Source organism: Atractosteus spatula, chromosome 17 (assembly GCF_055471065.1).
Source record: "Atractosteus spatula isolate fAtrSpa1 chromosome 17, fAtrSpa1.hap1, whole genome shotgun sequence".
Classification (NCBI taxonomy): domain Eukaryota; kingdom Metazoa; phylum Chordata; class Actinopteri; order Semionotiformes; family Lepisosteidae; genus Atractosteus; species Atractosteus spatula.
The window spans coordinates 17,965,919-17,986,412 of NC_142722.1; the positions used below are offsets into that span (position 1 = coordinate 17,965,919).

At 42.4% G+C, this 20,494-nt stretch overlaps 1 protein-coding gene across 6 annotated transcripts in view; it reads left to right on the forward strand.

The window, feature by feature from the left end:
* emid1 (EMI domain containing 1) overlaps positions 1–20,494 on the forward strand; it is a 106,146-nt gene that overhangs the window by 18,858 nt on the left and 66,794 nt on the right. For all 6 annotated transcript variants that reach the window (XR_016094350.1, XM_088935837.1, XM_088935835.1 and 3 more), the window contains exons 2-3: positions 309–422; positions 3,123–3,226. Coding sequence is in view for 5 of the 6 variants with exons in the window: in XM_088935837.1 (XP_088791963.1) it covers positions 309–422; positions 3,123–3,226 (218 nt within the window). In the remaining variant the exon portion in view is untranslated. The remainder of the gene's footprint in view (positions 1–308; positions 423–3,122; positions 3,227–20,494) is intronic.

Genomic DNA, 20,494 nt, shown 5'->3' on the forward strand with positions numbered 1-20,494 from the left:
TAATAGAAGGAAGTATAACCACAACAAGCCCAGAGCTGTCCAGATGAAGGAAGGGTAGGGATTAAAACCAAGTTCAAACACACTCAGGTATCATCATTCATTGCCTCGTCTTCATTGCAGGTGCAGTTTTTCTTTCATTTTTTTTTGGCAGAGACCAATTCCAGCTGCCTTATCACTAGGCTGAACTGTGACTCTCCTTCCCATTGGCTGCTAAGAGGCCTGCTCTGCTGCAGCACTCATGCTTTGCAGGGTTTTTAACAAGGGCTGGACCTTGTAGCACTCACTGTGTCCTTCTGTTTCTCTTCCAGGAACTGGTGCCCATACTCCGTGACCAGGACAGTCACGTGCCAGGTGCAGAATGGCACTGTTTTCCAGCGGGTCTACCAGAGCTGCCGCTGGCCACAAGGCTGCAGTGGGGGCAGGTGGGTAATGGTGGCCCTCTGGCATAGCCCTGTTTGTACTGGCAGGGTGGGAAATAGTTACCCTGTTGCTCACTACATCTGACATCCCCGTACAGGGTACTGCCACCCTCCACTGTGTGTGAGAACTGTAGAACATGACGTTTTGAGCCTCAGAACAACTGATAAAAAATGAAGTTTATGTTTTTTAGGGATTACTTGTTGTATTTTATACACGTTTAATGTTACTTGGAGATGGGTGGCACAGTTGCGCAGTGGTATGCATTGCTGTCTCACAACGCTGGGGTCCTGGGTTCAATTCCAGACGTAGGGCGCTATCTGCGTGGAGTTTGTATGTTCTCTCCGTGTTCGTGTGGTATTTCTCAGGGTGTTCCAGTTTCCTCCCATAGTCGTAAGACATGCTGGTAGGTTATTTGGCGCCCTGTTGCGTGCGCGTGCGCGTGCGTGTGTGTGCCCTGCGATGGACAGGTTTCCTGGTCAGGTAGCGCCCCTTGCTGGGATAGGCTCCAGCTCCCCCATGGCCCTGAACTGGTTAAAGCCCTCAGAAAACAGTCTGGTCGTCGGGTGGTTGTTTAATAATAATGAGAACAAGACGACACAAGGGCTTTAAGGAGATGCGTGTCTGATAAGGGAAGAGATCCAGACAATTCAAAGATTTATGTGGTTGCATGGGAGATAAGCTCCAAAAACAATGACTCTAGCTAACCATTGTGATTTGCAGACCTTAAAATAATAGCTGCTGATGTGCCCGTATTAACATGGTGCCTGCAATGTAGCATAATACTGTACCCCAGGGTGACACAATATACAATGAAGACTCTCAGCACTGTTGTGCATGCACTAAACTCAGCTGAAGGCATTCGTTTCTTGCCAGGGTGTCATTAAAGTTGTGATCAGTTATCATTAAATCAGCAGGTCTCATGTAATACTGTTGTCTGTTAATAGTGCAAGGAAATTAACTCTATTTATGGCACATCTGATCGTGATTTGTTTTAGCATGATATGTTTAGCGCCTCTGTGGCAAAAATTCAAAGCCGTGAACTGAACTGATTGAATAAAGCAAATAAACTACTTGCTGTTATGGGAAGTCAACTTTTTAACAGATGACCTGGCCATTGTTTCGAAGCTATGGAGCAAAAACAGTTATTCATTCTTGTCACAACTTCTTTGATTTCTCAGGTATTTGCACATTACCACATCATGATTATAACATTTTAACAGTCCAGAAAGATACATCGAATTAGTGCTTCAATTGTCCTTTGACTCTGGAAATCCAGTGTCATTTCCAGTGTGTGCAAACACATTCTGAAACATGCCAGCTGAAACTGAGTAACCAGTTCACTGCCATGCACTTCAGAAAAACTCTTTGAAACACATGTAGTACTATGTATCTTGCAGAAGTTGCCGGAATTTAGAAGTCTCGCAACTCTTTCCAAAAGCTACTTTTCAAGGTTTTTGAAAATAATCCTTGGTCCCATTCACAGTGAACACTTGCTTTCTCCACACTTGCCTTGACAAAGAGTTAACAAAAGCTAACTTAACAAAAGCTGCTTTGAGTATTAGGATACTGATACTGATGTTTTAAGATAAAATTTGTCATCTCTTCTTAAGATATTTTTATCAAAACTGTGCTTCTAACTTGACGTACTGTAAAAGGATGCTTGTGATACTTGGTTAAGTGAAAAGTCACCATGTGATTTGCCTCAGACTTTTAGATCAAGTAAAATAACTGAAATGCAGATTTCAGCTGCAGAACACAATAACAATATTGTATGTCTGCTCTGGAGATATGTCCACTGAGCAGCTCAAGGAGTTTGGAGGGTATCGGTTCTCATCTGGGATTTGTTCCTGTTGCGCTCGACATCAAGCTGCGTGCTTCTCAGTGTTCCATATCTTACTTGTGTACGAACATGTACACTGTGCTTACTTCTCCTTTCTTACTGTTCCTCAGGTTTTTGTTTTATTAAAGCCACTAACCACAAATATTAGAAATACAGAAGACAACCAGCTATTCAGCTGTTCATCCGAGGTGGCCCTGTCCTGCCCACCTATTGGTTTGACCACAGCATCCATCTGAATCTGGAAAGATCTCTCAGCACTTGGTTCAGCAAAACATCTTGACAAATGATTCCATCCATTTAAGCCCCACTGCATGAGTAAACACACACTGGTGTCTGTAGAATCTCCATTGTATGTTTCCACATGTCCTCAGATTTTGCTTTTCTGAAGTTCATTTGAAAAAAAACAACAACTGGAGTCAATTTTTAATTCACTTAATTAGAAATTAAACAAAACATCAATCAAACATGAAGGAGAACACATTTCTCCTATGTGGTGATTTTGCTCTCCCAAACTGACCTCACAACCCTAATCCCAGGAAAGCTGCATGAATGATCTGAATGCTTTTGAAATTTCTGAATGTTGTGAAAGTAAGTCAGCATTGCACAAGGCTCTCAGCCCCACGGATCAAAGCATGCTGCAGTGAAGTCGTGTATTCCTGGTATTCCAATCTGGTTTCCTCTTGCCGAGTCATTTGTGCTGTGAAAATGAACGAACCTGGCCATACAAGCTGGCTCGGCAGCAGGAGCCCACGTACGACCGACAGAGCAGTGCGTGGCGCAGGTTAGGAATGAAAGCTGGGGGCGGGAGCTTGTGTATGTGGTCAAGGCTGTGTATCTGACGGAACCCGTGTTGGTGTTGCAGTTACCGCACAGTGGTCAGACCCTCTTACAAGCTGGCGTACCGGACGGTGACGGCGCTGGAGTGGAGGTGCTGCCCGGGCTTCCAGGGCCCCCACTGCGAGGAAGGTAGGAACACGTGGAGCTGAGGAGCTGAGAATTTAATGAGGAAATACGAGAAATTAGAATATAATGGTGTCACTGTGGCACACTGGTTAGCATTGCTGTCTCTCAGAGTTGGGGCCCTGAGGTTCATTTTCTGGGAACTGTCTGTGTGGAGTTTCCATGTTCTCCCTGTGTTCATGTGGGCTTTCTGCAGGTGCTCCAGTTTCCTCCCACAGTCCAAAGACATGCCGGGAGGTTGATGGTCTTCTGGGAAAATTGGCCCTAGTGTGAGTGTGTGTGTTTGTGTCTGTCTGCCCTGCAGTCCTGTCCGGGGTGTACCCTGCCTTGCACCCGCTGCTTGCTGGGATAGGCTCCAGCTCCCCGGTGACCCCGAACTGGGAGAAGCTCTTGGAACGTGGATGCATGGGTGGACTTGGGTGGAGTTTGTTTCCATTCCCCTGACTGGCAGAATATTGAGGCGCCCCCTGCACCTAAAGAACGGCAGTGTCGTGATTCTCCTCTTGTGAATAGAGGGTTGTGGGAGCGAATCTCACACGAGGGCTTCGCTCTTCTTCTTGGGAGCTAGATGTCTTATCATGACATGCCGATCTAATTGTACACATGGGTTTCAAGCTTGGTATTTAAAAAACAGGGAAAGTGGAAGTCACTTTGGATATAAGTGTCAGCCAGATATCCCTAATGAAATACGGATGGGAGGTTAATGAGAGATCTGGTGCTCTTAGGTTACAGCACATTTGTGGTTAACCATCAGTTGTGATAAAAGCTGTATTATGTTCTTGATTAATTGCCTTTAAATTCTTGAGTATTTATTTAATACTAGTAGTAGGACACGTCTCTACTGGCTGCACTCAGTGCAAATAGGGTATGTTCTCATTTCATAACCACTTAACATACCTTTCATCTTTACATAGATAATGGATGGATGCAGTGATGTTTCACTGAAGTGAAAAATATGGGTTTTTGTTCTTTCTGGCCTTTAGGTGAATTGTTCCCACAATTATTTGGATGTTGCACTTTAAATGCTTAACAGCAGTAAGTTGAAGTATTTATGACAGGAATGACCTTTATGTGTATGAAATAAAAAAAAAACTCTGTCTCTTGAAGCAAATAGAAACTGAAGAAAGGATATTTGATGTCTCAGTCCAAGGTTTTAAACCGAGGGCCTAATGTTTTGCAGGTGTTCCAGGACATTTTGACCTTGCCTTGTCAGATCTCAAAATTATCTTTAAAAAAGTGCAAATCCGTGCTAACATCTTTGATTCCTTCTCTTTATCCTATTCTGTCTGTCCCGTTTTTTTGCCTTATACAGAGGTCAGTGCTTTTCCGTGAGCAGACTGAACTGGCGCTCAAAATATTTAGTCTTTCCTCAGGCTGTGTTTAGGTTAGTTTAGTCTTCTACAGATAAGCTTAAAGAGATTGTGTGTTTGTCATCCATACTAAACAATTGCGATGTGATTGTAATTCTTTTCCTTTAGCTTACTTGAGATTTTTTTTCTTCTAAGAGTAATCAGCTGAAGACAAACAGAGGCACAATAACAATGAATCTGACAGAGGAGTACAAAGGGCTCAGTGTATGTTTTGCTGCCTGTAAATTTTTACCTTTCACTGAGGCCTGGATTGGCAGCACCATAAAACGAGCACAGCGGTGCCAAAGTTATTGCGTTTAATGTTTCCCTTTGCGCACTGTGGGAAGGACAACGGATCTGTAGCAAAAACCACGCACTTTCAAGTCTCTCAAGGACAACGAGGAAAAATAAAGTGGTCCAAAACCAATGTCGTAAATTCAAAGCTCTTTTTTTCTTTCTTTCCACTGAAGCGGGAGCCCCTGCCAGGCCGGCTGTCAGCTGGAAAGAGTTATGCACGCCGTGTCGGGGCTGTGCAGGGGCGCTGCGGCGTGGCACCAGGGGCTCTCTGCTGTCTGGGGGTGGCGTGTGCTTTCTGTCTGGCCTGGGCACGTGCACTGAATGCCAGCTCCTTTTGTGGAATACAGGAGCTGGTTACAGTCTGTGCCCTTTCACCTCCAAGCCCTACCTGTGCTGGTGTTGGCCGTCTCCGATCCTCTGTGCCATTCCGAGTCTTCATTCCAGTTAACTGATCGGGGTCACGGGTGAAGTGCCGGATGGATCAAAGTCTGGCAAGGACATGAAATTATGGACACGGACAGCGACTGCTGCTTCCTGCTTCCTAAAACAGCCGTTTGAGCCAGCATTAGCACAACCAAGGTGTGCACTTCCTTGATTGTGAGGCAGGTTTGTGCAGTGCCTGTGTTCAGCAGGTTTTCTGGTTCAGAGGAAACAGAGTAGAAAGAAATGGTCCAGTTAAGCCAGTGTTTGGTACAGATTGGCAGTTCAGAGCTCTGCGGGAATGAAAATCAAAGGATCATGCAGTCTTTATTTGAGCTTTATTTTAACCTTTATTTTTAACATATCGGAGATTAACTGATGCAGCATATTATCTGAGTGATGCCACAGTAGCCTGTGATTGTAACCACTGCACTACTTTAAACAGGTTTTGATAGGAGCATTACAGCTAATTTCTTACTGAAGCATGTGACTTGGATCAATTATATAGTCATCTTTTGACATAAAAACACCCACTCCTAGCAGGTCTCTAGGACACATGGCCATTCCATTGGCCAGTTGTAATTGAACTGATCAGTTTGCTAAATTGATCAAAACGTACATGTTCCAAGTCTTATTGATGATTAAAGCTGACTTAGAAGCCCTGCTGGACTTTGGTTCCTTAGGACCGGAGTTGACCTCCACTGTTCTTACCTGACCTCATCAAATTTCAGAAGCTAAGCAAGACTGGGATGAGTCAGTAATGTTATAGTAGTGGTTTAGTTTTAAGTTGGTTTAGGAAGGAAAAAACTGTCCATAACTTTTTAACTTTTTTTTTCCGGCGATCAAAAATCCACTTTCACAAAAATTGAATAAATATTGTAGCATAAGTACATTTAAAGAAAGTATGAAAGTGTTATTTCTGGAAACTCCTAAATTCATAGTACCGCATTCTGGGTGTCATTTCTGAAGCCTCAGCTTTTATTTCATTGCTGACGTAATGCTGCCTCACTTGGCAAAAGTATGGCCTTTTCCCGATGGAGAGTTTAAAACTGAGAGATTATTCAGTTACGCTCCGGCTGGCAGTGTGATCCAGGAACACCTCACGATTTGGGGAGCCAGTCCTGGTGGGGGTGAAATCACAAACCACCAAGAGCGGAACCGACAGGGGTGGATCAGGGAGGGATGTGTGCCGCACGGGGCACGGTCGTCCTCCAGTTTTGAAGTTGAACTCTTTCTCTTGATATCGTTTTGTATTCTAAAAATAAAAGCCTGCCAAGAAAGAGCTGCCATCCCTCAGAGCAGAATACAGACGGGGACGGACTTTGTCCTTTCTCAAGTGGAAAGCATAAAACCTGCTTTTCTCATTCAAAGTCCTCCCAACCTTCTTGCTGGACAAGTACCTCTGAGAGGGGAAGCTTTAATCCATTGCTTTTGTGCAGCAGACCAGCACTGGGATACTTATAAACCCGTGTGTAACCCTACCACCACCACCTCCATTCGACCCCTTCTTGTCTGCCTCAGATAATGGTATCTGTGTATTGAGGGTAGGCTGGGGGTTTAGCAGTATGGCTTACACAGCCCTGCAGAGCAATGTCCCCAAGAATCTAAAGGGTGAAAATGTAGATCTCATACAGTCATTGTCATCTGATATGCATGTGCTGCAGTAGCTGCCTTCGGTGAGCTACAGTAGAACAAAGGCAGTAACATAATCATTGGGTATTAAGTAGCAGAGCAACACTTTAGCCTGTGAAGGTAATCGGTAAGCCTCCAGGTATGTCATGGTGCCAATTGTGTGACAGACTGGCGTTTTTGGAAGGTTTGTCATTTTTAATGATTTTTCTCCACATTTGGATATTATACATGTTCTTGCAGTGCACCTTATTTTTATAACCCAGCAGAAGACGGTAACATTGTAACAGGTACATGTTACAGTATGAGTACTGTTACAAACATCATGTGTTCGTAAAAGTCCTGTGTCTTGGAAAAGTCCTGAATTCTGCTTGTTCCAGCTCTGACTTGAGACTGCAAAATGTGACTTACAAATTGATGAAAATGTACGCATTCCAAGTTGTACAAGGATTGTTTTAACAATGTTATGAATGTATTACATTCATGAAGGTAAGCGTTCTTACGAGGCCATAAGAAATGTTACATCGGGCCATTTGGCCCAACTTTGGCTTGTTTGGTTGCTGGAATTTTAATGACTCAACAACTCCAGACAGCTATTTCTTCAAGCATCTTGCAGATTCAGAACTTTAGGTAGGGGTTGTGATTCAGTTTTCCCCTAGAAACAAGAAGTGCTTCCTGTTTTTCATCCTGTCGTTTGACAGTTGTTTGTATACACCAGTGCAGATAATGCAATGACGTCTTTGTAAAAGGAAATAGATTTGAGTTCTTTTCCTCTCTTCATAGCAACATTTTTAAGTGCTTAATCTCGTTTGTTACCTGCAAGGATTTTAAATTCAGTAGAAATCACATATAGAACTACAGAGCACAGGGTTGTCATTAAGCACAGTATATTAAATCTACAACAAATACAAAAGATTAGACACACAACAAAGGTTTTGCAGTTCAACACTCCCCAACAATGACAAATCTAAGGCATATTGAGATGAGCAGTCTGATGACTTGTGACATAAAACAGAGATGGTAAAAGTCTCACATGAAATTCTCCCAGCCTCGTGTCTCACGAGAAAAGACGTACAGTAAACCATTCTGCAGTCAAAAACAAACGATACTGGATTTGACTGACAGTGATCTCTAGAGCACCTCCAGTGAAAACTGGCCTGATATATAAAAGCATGCGTGTTTTTTTGTCCGAGTGAACGCATGCAAAGGGAAGTAACATCCTGCAGTATTTAAAATGCCATCTAATGACAAAACAGCTATCAGCTCAGATGTCCATAGACAACCTTGTTAGACCATGAAGCGATTAAAAAATGACAATGGTTTTATGCGATCTTTAAAGTTATCAAACGGTCGGCCAGGCATCATTAAATATGTACTTGACTCAAGGAGCCCCAATTAATTTTGCACGCATTGTGCTCTTTCGTGAACGGACATCGGGGACACATTCTCAAGTTGTGCATGTTCATTTGAAGAACACAACCGTGTGACAGAATATACAGCTGCAGAAAGATGTGCATCATCCATTTAAAATAAAAAAGATCAGAATAAAGATTTGCATAGCAAATTTCCTTGAGTGGTAATGATATGTACAGAAGACTAGCTATCTAGAACGGAACAGATAAAAAAACAACTACCAGTAGAATACAACAATAGATATTTAAATTGCTGGATGAGATCATCAAGTAGCTACTAATATCAGAATTAGCTAGATGGGCCAAGTATCTTCATTCGTAAGCGTTCTTCTGTTCTAATTTCTGTGTGTAGTATGCTCATTGCCTTCCAAAGAAAGGAAGAGCTCTGTGGCTTGTACGTCCAGTGATTCCCCAGGCTGCAATGCACAGCTGGCAGAGCTACACTGAGCTCAGGGCTAAGATCAGTCCGACACGGGTCTCTCGGCTCTCTGCCTCGTGGAAGCGATGTCTCCCGACACTTCTCCTGCGCCCGCAGTGAGAGATGCGCCACTGCCCGTGGTGCTAGCTCTCCCGTCAGGTGCTGTGGAGCACATCAGAGGATGAGCAACTCTGTGAGCCCCCGGCTCTTTTTCCAACTTTAGCCTCCCGGTGCTGAATTGGACCCACTGTTGGGAGCCAAGACATGTTGTAAAGAAACAGTTAGCCAAATCGGTTGTGTATTAAATTAAAACCAAAAAACTTTTTCGAAAAAGAGAAGCTTTTGGTGTCCTGTTTCTGTTATTGTTTTTTTTTTGCAGCAGCAGTCTTTGCTCGAACAGAAATTTTCCAGTTGGCGCCTTTATTATCAAATAGAAAAATGAGTTCGTCACCGCCTTCCTGATTTGCAGTGGTGGTAGCCAAGTCTGATCCCGGAGGCCAGGGGTGTAGTCCTGCAGGTTTTCTGAATCGTTCAAACTCTTGACTTTTTACAGTCAAACAGTTTTAAAGTTAAAAAAAAATCACAGAACCGTTTCAGCAAAGAAACTGTGAGATGAAAACCAGACACCACAGTGGCTCTTGAGGGCCGAGCAATCAGGACTCACTGAAGCTAATCTCATGCTGATCAGTTAGACCACCGATACTCTACAGCTGAAGATTGTTTCATCCTTTAAATGATTTAATGTGGTCTCTATTTTTAAATATTTGATCAACTTGCTGTTCCTCTTTGCAGGGTTGTAACAACAGAGGAGTTAAGGAGAACTAGGAAAGCTTGACTAATTTGAAGCAATTTAAAGTGAAAAATGATACAGAAATATTCTACGAGTTACTGTGTCTATATCCTACAGTGATAGATTGGCGATGTACAGAAACCTCATTTTCAGAGCTAGATGGCAGGCAGGTCTATTAAGGATTAAACGGGGGGATCTACTGTACAGTTTTGCTAAACCCCAGGGGGAGTGGGAAAAGCTCGAGTCTTTCAGTAGGCGAGGTCTAGGGGTAACAACATTCCAAATGTCCAGTTCTGTCAGCGCCTGCAGTTGTGACGCTGCCTTAAAAGAGATCTACTTGGGAAAAAAGAATGAACAAGGATACGCTTTTCCTCACTCATTCTTTTGAAGATTTGAGAAAAGTAATCACCTCCCCCAAAACAGAGCTCATTCGGATGTTACAGGTGGGTTGTCACACAGGAAATAGGAAATTGGCGGAGGAAATTGAACAGTTCTTTTATTTTCTCTTGTGGCACCTGGGCCTCGCTTCGCTGTTGAGCGGGAAATGGTTCCTAGATCAGAACATGATATTGGGGGTTCTGGAATACCTGAACAGACACATCTGTCTCTTCACTGTAATGTGACCTGGGCTCTGCCCTGGTTATCGACAGCTTATTCGTAATAGAATGCACCTACTGTAAGAAACAATACCAGAAAATTGTTTGCAATTGTCTGTAATAATCAACAAAATACAAGTAAGATCATAAGGACTGTTACAGAGGAGGTACCTACTGTAAGGTGATTTTGTTGCTGGTAGCTAATTGATGTGAGGACCTTAAACAGCTGTTTATTAAAACCATCTTCAAAAACATGGCTGGGTAGCTTGTTACATATTCCCACAAGCATGTACTGTATGTCAAATGTGGTTCCTCTTCTGCTTTTAAAATGCTCTTTCCTAGTTTCCATTTTCATGCTCTGGATTGTATTTCACTGTTAATGAAATCCCTGCTCTTAAAGACTAAAAAGATCTGAGCTCTTTTAGCCTGTAAGCGAAAGACATTCCTTTAAGCACGAGAACACATTTGTTTCATTTCTCCCGACTGATTCCAGAGCAGCAGTGTCTCTTTGTCATTTTTGATAGCAGTTTGTAAATTGAACGTAGGTATAAGAATCGTACCCCTTTCTATCAGATTTTTGGATTTTGAGATTTTATTTTCAGATTTTCACTGTTCTACATTTTGTCAAAATCTTTCTGAATTTCATTTCTGCTTCTACAGTGTGCATTTAGCACTTCTGAATCTGTAAAGAAATCCGTCAGTCCCTCCTAACGGAGGCATCCGAGGTATGAGAGCCGGGTCCAGTGAAAAATGTGCATAACTCTACTTGTGATCTAGAATGTTACTGTGTGTGAAACACAGTACATTTAACTTTAGAAAGCTTCTCATATTCCCTTGATTTTCCATAAAATAAAATCATTCAGCATTTTATTTAATTACAGACACATTATCTTTGCCACAATGTATCTGATTGTCTGCCTGGCTGCCTGCCTTACTGCTCGAACCCCTCTGAGCAGCACTCTCCCTCAGATTACCGCAGGACCTCATTTCCAGATGCACAGCTTCCAGATTCCCTCTCCATTGGCTCCACTCTAGAGACTCTTGGTTCCTTGATGTCTTGTGTTGATTTGCAGTGGCCTGAGGAACATGTCTGAAACAGGGTCTCTAGTTTCTGGAAATGGAATAATCCACACCCAGATCTCTGCCACAGATCAGGGGACCCCACGATCTTGAAAAGATGTCTTAATTTTATTTAGCCCATCAATGCAAAATCTGCAGGGAGTTTGGTAGTGCTTATGCACATCTGGGGGTTTTGCCGAGTCCTTTCATGAGGGTTTCATGAGCTGCGGGCTGTTGTGCGAATTGTAATGATCAAGCAGGAAAGCAGATCTTTCCAATAGCATTCTACCATTGCATGTCTCTCTGTAGAAATGCTCTCTAAACAAAGCCGCAAGTATGAAATATCCATATGAGTTGCATGGTGCTGGCTTATATACTAGATTTCACAGCTGGTTAGACTAAAATATAACAGGCTAGCCAGGTAATAGGAGGTTTATTTTTCACCCTGTGGAGTAGCCTGAAGGACAGCGGTTCTCTATCAGACTGAGGGCTGTGTGTCACAGCTGTACAAGGTGCCCACAGCTCCCCAAGAAGAGCATAACGTGTGCTCTGCAATGATGTTTTGTGTTTCTGTTTAAATTCATCATGGTCGCACAAATTCCATTGAAAAATAATTCTCATTGCTGAAAAGCGAGGGTGAAACCCAAGGAATTATGCCCACCGTGGTACCACAGTGCTCTATGATGATCCCTACCCTGCAGCAGGGTTCTTAGTGAAAGGCCAGAAATGGTTAGAAAAATTTGTTTCAAGACTCAGGGTTAATAGATATGAGCACACATGCTGTATGAGCACTTTTTAGCGGCAGCTGGGGTCTTTAAGAAGAAAGAGTGATGTTGAGATGGTATCACTTAGCTTGGTGAAAAAAGGCTGACAGCCTGAATGATCACAATCAGTGTAAGCACAAACAAAGCACATTTCCTGTGTTCTTATGAGGCTAGGGTTGTGTATTTTTCTGTTGTGGTTTGATTTGTTGGGTCAAGCCTATCAATCGCCTGGATCAAAACATTATCTCAGCCTGATGTGATAGCGGGACAACACTGTGTAGACTGTACCTTTTCTGTCAGACTCCCGTCCTGTCCAGGTACTGAAACAGGAGCTCCATCCCCCTCCAATTCCATTGCTGTTCTGTAATTACTGTTTCTAATCGTTTTCGATCACGTTTAGGATTGTCACGCCCAAACTCAGACGAGCTTTGCTCAACCACCTGGAACACAAAGAGCTTTATCTGTGATTGAGGTTACTTAAAAACATAAGCATTTGCAGATGTAGTGCTTTTATAGACTGCCAGAATAAAAAGACTCCACATACGCCTGGATTGATCTGTGTTCCGGCTAAGAACCCTTTTATGTGGACTGTTGTAGGTGGGCTGTTATTTTCATGCTCATTGAAAACGCACAGCCTAAAACTATGGCCTGCAAGTCATCCCAGTTTCTCATTGCAATACTTTGTTTTTTTTGTTCTAACATTCCCTATTGTTTGTTTTAGTGTACTGATAGTTTTCTATGAGGTAGTAATGTGAGACAGATGAAAGACTCAGTCCTCGGGGAACCTATTCTAAAGCATTTCCTATGATTTAATCTGAAGTATAAAGCCGTCTTTTCGAGTGCATATATTAGGATTTAAAACAGGGTTGTGTTGTCATAGCTTCCTTTAAAACTGAATGCGGAATGGGCAGCTCCTGTACTCCAGAGACGCCAGACTCGCAGGTTTTCATTTCAGCTTTGACCGGAATTACCTAATTCTAATTATTTGGACTAATTATTTGGATAAGAAGTCATATAATCTGTTTTTTAAGGAAAACAGCCTGTAAAATCTACAGGACTCTAGCATTTCAGAGTTTCAATCTCCTGTCCTAATTGTGAATATTTGTATTTGAGTTTTCCCCAAACAAGTTGACAGGTTTGAACCTTCAAAAAACTTTCCAGCTGCAGGATGGGATTTCTTGGCCTTTCTTATATTTTGGTCGGTTTGGTTATAATGAGAATGTGCTCTCTGATGGTCTGAATTAGGTCACTCCTTTACATCTTTGACTCTGAGTACTTTTATCTGCTGATAACAGCTCAAATTTATATTTTAGGATTCTTAGGAATACGGGCTTGAGGCATGGGTCAGGTTGTGTGCTTATTTCTCATGATCATAGCTGAACTAATATTTGTAGGTAGCTGCATCAGCATGCGTAGGCAAGTGAACAAGGAAATAAGAAGGAACAGTTGTCAGATGACACCCAAAGAAGGATCCACAGCCAAAACATTGTGTTACCTTTCTTCTCTTTTCAGCATGGAATAAACATGTACTTAATATTTATATTATATATATATTTGCCCCTTTACTCACATGAACTAGTAACCCCATGCACAGATTGACATCAAAACAGGGCTTCCCTTAGAACGCTAATTATATAAAATGTTCCGTTTTGAATCACTGTGCATGGGCTCATTGTAGAGACCTTTTCAAAATCATAAAATAAAAATCAAGGAATGGATGATGCAAAAAAGCCTTTGGCACTTTTCTTAGTCTTTTTAATCTAGGTTTCCCGGCATAAGCCAGAGATGTTCTCTTATCTGAAAAAAACACTGGAGGAAACCCGGAGCTAGTAATGTTTTATGAGAGGGTTTGTAAATTACCACAGCTGACTAGATAGCATCCCAGGCAGGTCTGATGGGGCCATTTAGCTCTTAAATGTAGGCTGTGGTTAGGCAGTAATTACTGTAAGGCTGTAAGGCACAGTCAGCATCATGAGCAAGCCACAGAAATGTAATCTGTGTTTTCACAGCTCAATACAGCTTATCAGTAGCCTACAAGTAAGCCCTTCAGTACTTTCCTCTATCCTCCCATTAGTAGTGAGAGAAGAGGAGTGTGTGTGTGGGAGGTGATCTGTGGGGGCAGGACTTGTAGGATTTACATAGAAAAGGATACAGCTGCTTTGTTTGATTAGGAATTTAAGACAGATGCCTTCACAGCAGCCTACAGACTCAGTGGGATCTAGCTTTCGCTTCTCAAGCCGTTTAAGCTTTGTTAAAGAACTGTACAGCTCGCGCTCAGTTAATTCAGACTTCCTGAGCTCTTCAGATGGAGATCTTTGTTTTCCAAAGTACTGCACATTTCTGTACAAACGAACCGATTACATTATCATCATCTCCAAATCAAGTATGCACTAGTGTAAGTTTTTATTCTGTGGTGTATGGTATTGCGGTGAGGTTTTTTTTACATTACTGGAAAAATGTTTGAAATATGATAACTAAGCTTCCGTTGTCATAATGTACATGACACGGTTTTTGCCTACGTTTGCATGTTGGAGTTACCGAATTCCCACTTCCGAATTGGAGGGAACAAATTAATCTTAGAATCTTTTATTATGGATAATCATGTGCACAGAGAATGACTGTTGATAGACTTTTTAAACCCAAAATTGATTCAATTCCAGAAACCCACTTTTGAAATGAGAAATAGGTAATGACCATTGTCAGAATTAAAAGGGAGTGGCCAGGTACTGAAATGAAAGCTGAATTTTATTTCAGCTGTTTTATAAGTCATTTGTCAAACAGACTGTCTGATACTTTCAAAGATGACATATCAAATTTAAAAGTCAGAACTGAAAATCCTTGTCTTATTCTCTTTATTAGCTTCACTTGTTGTTTTTGGTTCTGTTGAGTTGTGTGGCACAAGACTGTAAAGGGAATTTGCAGCCTTCCAACACCACAAGTTTCCACTGTGTGTCTGTACCAGCAGCTGGAACATTAACCAAATCGACTTTCTCTCCCTCCTTTCTTTCTGAAGCTGGGACATACTGCACAGGTCTTTGTGTAAAAGCAGACTTGCATATTTCTTACTTTTGCACCCCTTGGTTCTCTGTGTTTTAGCTGCAGTTATTTCCCTCTTGTCTTTAATGAACAACAAATTAAACAAAGGCATAGAATCCATTCCCGGCCCTACTGGTTCAGCTGAAAAGCCCAGCTGAATTGGAGGTTTCCTTTCTGCGCTCTCCAGGCTGCCTTCCTCTATAAACCTCCGGCATTTCCCTTGCCCAGGTTTTTAATGAGGTTGGTCTGAGTTTGAGCCTGGAGCCTTATAAAACTTTACTAAAATAAGGTTAATAAAGAGTAATAAAGCATGGTAAAAACAGTAATGGACAGCTATAGCAAGGGGAATCGGATAATGAACCATAAAGGAATATGGGCAAAGGTTTCAGGTGCAGTTAAAATAAAAAAAATAACTTCTGTTTTTCTTGCTTGAGTTCGTACTTCAGTTATTCTTCAAACTTCAAAGTTTGGGTTTGTTCTGCTGGGGCCAGCAGGGTCTGTAATGAAACAATTCAAAGTGAAAGGGAGTAAACATCAGGGCAGCGGTCTGGTAAAGAGAGAATACTTACCTGCTTGTCTACATTTCTCCCTTCTTTATCGATAATCAGAAGGAACTGACTGGCCGCTGCAAAGAAAAGCTGAGACGACTTACACTTCCGAAAAGCCTTCTAAGTAAAACAATTCTGTGTTTTGTTCAAGAAAACAGTTGGTTCTCAAATATCTGAAGTTTCTGGATGGTGTTTCGGGGCCTGATTTCTGGACATTTCTACATTAAGTTCTCTGCAGCGAAAACTGCACTTCACTAATTCCAAATAACGTGTGGTTACCTAGACAACCACGTCCAGCATGGCTGATGTGGCTGATAAGTTAGTTATGTGGTTCCTGGCTGCAGCTGGCTATCCACAACGAAGCCAGCAATGGCTTACGCTAGATATCAAAGTCTTACATCTCTGTGTACAAGACAAAACGTATACCTTTCACTGATTAGCCTTTAGAATTTTTTTTTCCATTTGGTAGCTGGTGAGATTGAGTCATAATTGTTTGGCAGTGGAGAATTTTATTTTTACATTTGAAATCACCAGGCAGTTCTCTTTATAATCCCTAGTATAGACTCACCAGGTGTCATTTAATGTGGCCCCCTGCTGGGAGCCTTGTGCCATCACAAAAATGATGGAGATGCTCGCCTTCCTCCAAAACATGCACTATCGGGCCATTCAGCTTTTCTCAAGCTGTGGATCCCACAGCGCTTACTGCAGCGAGAGCATGGTTGGAGGAGTGCTGCTGCGTCCTCTAATCGTGTGTCAAAGGTCACGGGTGTCAGATGTCACTGGTGCTTGGCACTCTGATACCCAAACCTGCTCAGCCCTGGAGATGCTCCACCAGTTTTGTGTGGAACCCCAGTCTCAGCTGGCTAACAGCATAAGCCCAGACGTGGAACAGCGAGCGATGCCTGGACTGTAAGGCTCTTTGTGCAACGTGAGGAAGTGCCTTTGCCATCTGAGTTTCCCAGGAGGCTTTTGTTGCCAAAATGTAAGTTCATTTATCTGCATTTTGTTGGTTTGTGAGTGGAAGCAAATGTATCCAAAACTTAGGGATTACCAAAGAAAGATTTCTTAAGCAGGCATTACACATTACTATCCATCTGACCTCTTTCTGAGGTGACCGTACTTTAGCCTTCAGCAAAAATTAAAAATATGAATCCTCTTTATGACTTCATTGTTTTTTACAGCACGTATCCCTCTGCTGTGTCCCTCTATTATAGCCCTAAGTAACAACCTCTCTGCACTTGCTTTATGGACCCCAGCAGGGAATTCTAATGAGCAGCTGTAGATGAACAGGCTGGTCTGAAATTCTATGTGCACAGGGTGAAGGATGGACTTCTGTAACATGCCCGGCTAGTTTTCCTTTCCCTCAGTGAGTGTTGAGCACAGTGAGTCAGCGCTGGCAGCTCGTCAAACCACAACACTGCGGGATTTTCCAGCTTATCCCTTTATTATTTTATTGGAGCCCCAGGCAGCTGCAGATATTAATCCCAGCAAAATCTAATTAAAACCTCACCCCGGGATGGCCAGATGGGGAAGGGAATACACTAATGAAAGCCAGGGCATGGCATCTATGTTAAAGTCAGCTGTGCACAGGCTCCTCACTGTTGGTGGGGGAGCTCAGAGTGTGGACCCAGCCAAGTTCTCCTGGAGGCATCATCACCATGTCCATGAAAATCCATCTGGATTAATCCTAAACAGGAATCAAATAACATGAAGCAAGCCTCTGGATTAACTTGTATGCCCTGCTACTACACCACTAGCAACCTGAGGGATTGTCCTTTGGCCTCTAAGTTTGTTATCTAATCAATCCCAGCAACCACGTTTGGTTACATGATTGTGCTGCGAAGAATGTGCTGTGGAGAATATGCCCAGCAAGGAGCTGGGATTTTATCACATGAGCAGCTCTGGAGACAGATGAGTTTCCAGAGAGTTTCTACAAAGGAGCTGTGAACTGTTGTGTGCTGATTCCAGATGAAAATGCTCTTTAGATTTCTTTTTGATGTAGGAGATGAGTCAATCGCTGATTTCACATTTTACTCATCTTCTGTAAAAACGTTAGAGCTGCCAAATGCTTTTCTTTTTCATCCTAAATGTAACTCATCTGGCTCCAGAGCTTTTGTAGCAGTGCCCATCCTCTAGAACAGAGGTCAGCATGCCCAGAGATAACTCGTAGTAATAACAAATGAATATTAAAATGTCTAAAATTAATACATTAATATGTACCATTTAGTGTGATCCTAGCTGAAAAATCCATGTCTCGGGTATCTAACCTGTCTGGTTTAGTAGGAAAAGAAATCCGGAGATCTGACGGACGTCTCATGACAGTTCTCACACGTGCGCTCCCAACACAGCAAGAGGGATTGCGCAGTGTTGTGAAAGTTCGTTGATATGTTGGAAAAAGAGGAAAGTTGAGGTGTGAATATACGGAGAAAAATGGTAGGTTTCACAAGAAATGTCTTCCAGGTTTTGAAAAGACTCGTTACAGTTTGATCTGCACCCTGCAGATGGAGGCTGAGCTCATCCGCATGCATGGTAATATCTGCTAGAAACATCAGTTTTTCAACCCATTTTTTGCTTTGCAGTTTGGAGCACAAACAGCACAGTCCTTATGTTGAACAAACCTACTGTATATCCATCTCTCCAAAAGGGCTGGAATGAGTGAACATCTGACTTTGCTTTCTTGGCAACTGCGATTTTTTTTCCAAAATGTTTGTCTTTGCTCTTAAGTATGAAAAATGTTATCAGCAGCACGAATTGCGTGCTTTCCTGTGAACACAATAGGCTAGCCCTGCTATAATGGATGCAGTGAATAAACCAAGTCAGTAGTGATGTGTGTGCTGCAGGTTGCCAACCCCTGGTCTAGAATATGAACGGTCAGCATTTGCTGTTTTCAAACCAGCAAAAAGTGTGGTGCTCCCCCCGGGCTCTGCAAGCACTCAAGCTCACAAGTTGTAGACCAGCCACAGGGGTTCCTAATGTGCAGCAGACCACAGTGACCTGGGCCGAATCTGAATCTGCCCCACCCTGGTCTCCACCAGCCTTGGCCCACCACAGAGGAAATCCCAGTCTTGTCTGATGAATGACATTATTTAGAAAGAAAAGAGCTATTAAACACAGAAAATAGTGAAGCTGATGAAATCATCATAGCAAATCATAGTTATTATCATGCTTAAATCAGCTGGCTGATCACCAATATTCAGGCAGTCCTCTCAGAGCTTCTTGATTCCTTTACACCTCGAGATCTATTTCCACTTCCCTGGAAAACACCCGATGTGTTTTTTCACATCCCGGCTCCGGAGGTTCATTCCAGTCCTGTCATGGCAGCAGCTCCCGAGCGGAGTGGAGTTTGATCTCACCGACAGTCCTGGGCCTCCTTGTAGGCATTCTGACAGATGCCTGAGCCTGAGGGCTGAGCCTTTTGTGCAAAGACAACCAATTTCTCCTACCTTTACACTTGCACTCCTTCACATACCATTCAGCGCAATGACAATTTCTGTTATTCATAATGTTGCTCCTATGCTGTGCATTAAAAATCCTTAACATATTAATTAATACATTTGTTGAAATTAGAGTTCAACAGGAGCTATCATATTCACACATTTCTCCAGACGAGACAGACAACAGCTCATCTCGGCAATGTCTCAGAAACTTTGTATCACAGTTTGTGCTCTTTCTTACAAAACAAAATAGCTGTATTTTTTGTCCAGCAAACGTTTACTTGGGTCTTATTAGATTGTGCATAAGCCGCCTTCAGACATTCTGTTAGGTATATTTGGAGGCTGTTAAAGTGCGAGGTGATTGATGGACTGTGACAGTGTGTTGGCAGTGCTGTCCTGGCTGTCAGACAGCGTGACAAAGCAGCTGAAAAGCTTTTCACAATTCCTTAAGGTGTCATAACTCTCACTACATTATTCAATACCATGAGCATTTGTTGTTCTGCAGTTCTGTGTCATCTGGATAGTTTCTTGTTTCTATTGCTCCCTGAGGATCCGGCTTAATTAAAGCTTTGTATCTGTCCCCTCATTCTGTATGAAATTAATAATTCTGCAGTTTTCATGGCCCCGGAACGAGGTGCATCAGCCCCAGGATTCCTAGATGGCCTTGGCAAACACTTGAGTGCATGCGCCTTTGGAAATGTCAGCCACAATCAAATCTGGGCCAAACCTAAAGCAATTAATTCCCAAATGTTTTTGTATGGATTAAGGACTTGCTTTCCCAGTTAAGGCTGTTCTGAATAAAAAGGATTGTATCAATGAGAATCACCCAGCCCCCCCAGTTAGTACTGTAACTATTACTCAGAAAAGAGCAGGCTGCGCTGACGTTGTATCTGTCATAGAAAATTATCAACATCATGATGATTATGAGGTGGAAGGTGGAATTTGCAGAAATCATGGAAACTTCACCAGCACCTGCAATGTAAGAAGACTCCAAGTCACATTTTAACAGCAATGTTTTAACAGCATTGGGATTTGAGAAGTTATTGGAAAGTTATTGGAAAGTTATGGTCTGAAAGTCCAACTTTGTAAAAGCTATTGCACACAAGATAAAAACACGGGGAGAGTACAGATAACACTGCAGATCTGCAATTAAACCCAGGACCCTTTTGCCACTGTGCTGCTAGAGCTGTCTGTAAATAACATAATTCGGATTTCTTACAGTTTAGGTAGTGATCATGACATTTTTATTAATTTAAAATTACTACAACTCTAGATGATCTCTTGAGCAAAATTGTATAGATGTTCAGTGGAGCTGTGATCAATGTTAATGTAGTTTGTTTTCTAACAGACGTATAGGTGTTACTTTACACACAGATTGTGTGGTCCGTGGTTCGTACTTTTGATGAAGCAGAATAATAAATAAATTTAGTTTGAGTCCAGCCTTTGATGGCCAGAATTGCATTGACTCAACATCACCAAACAGTCATGGTTCAGCACTGTTCCATACATAGCTTCCTGACCC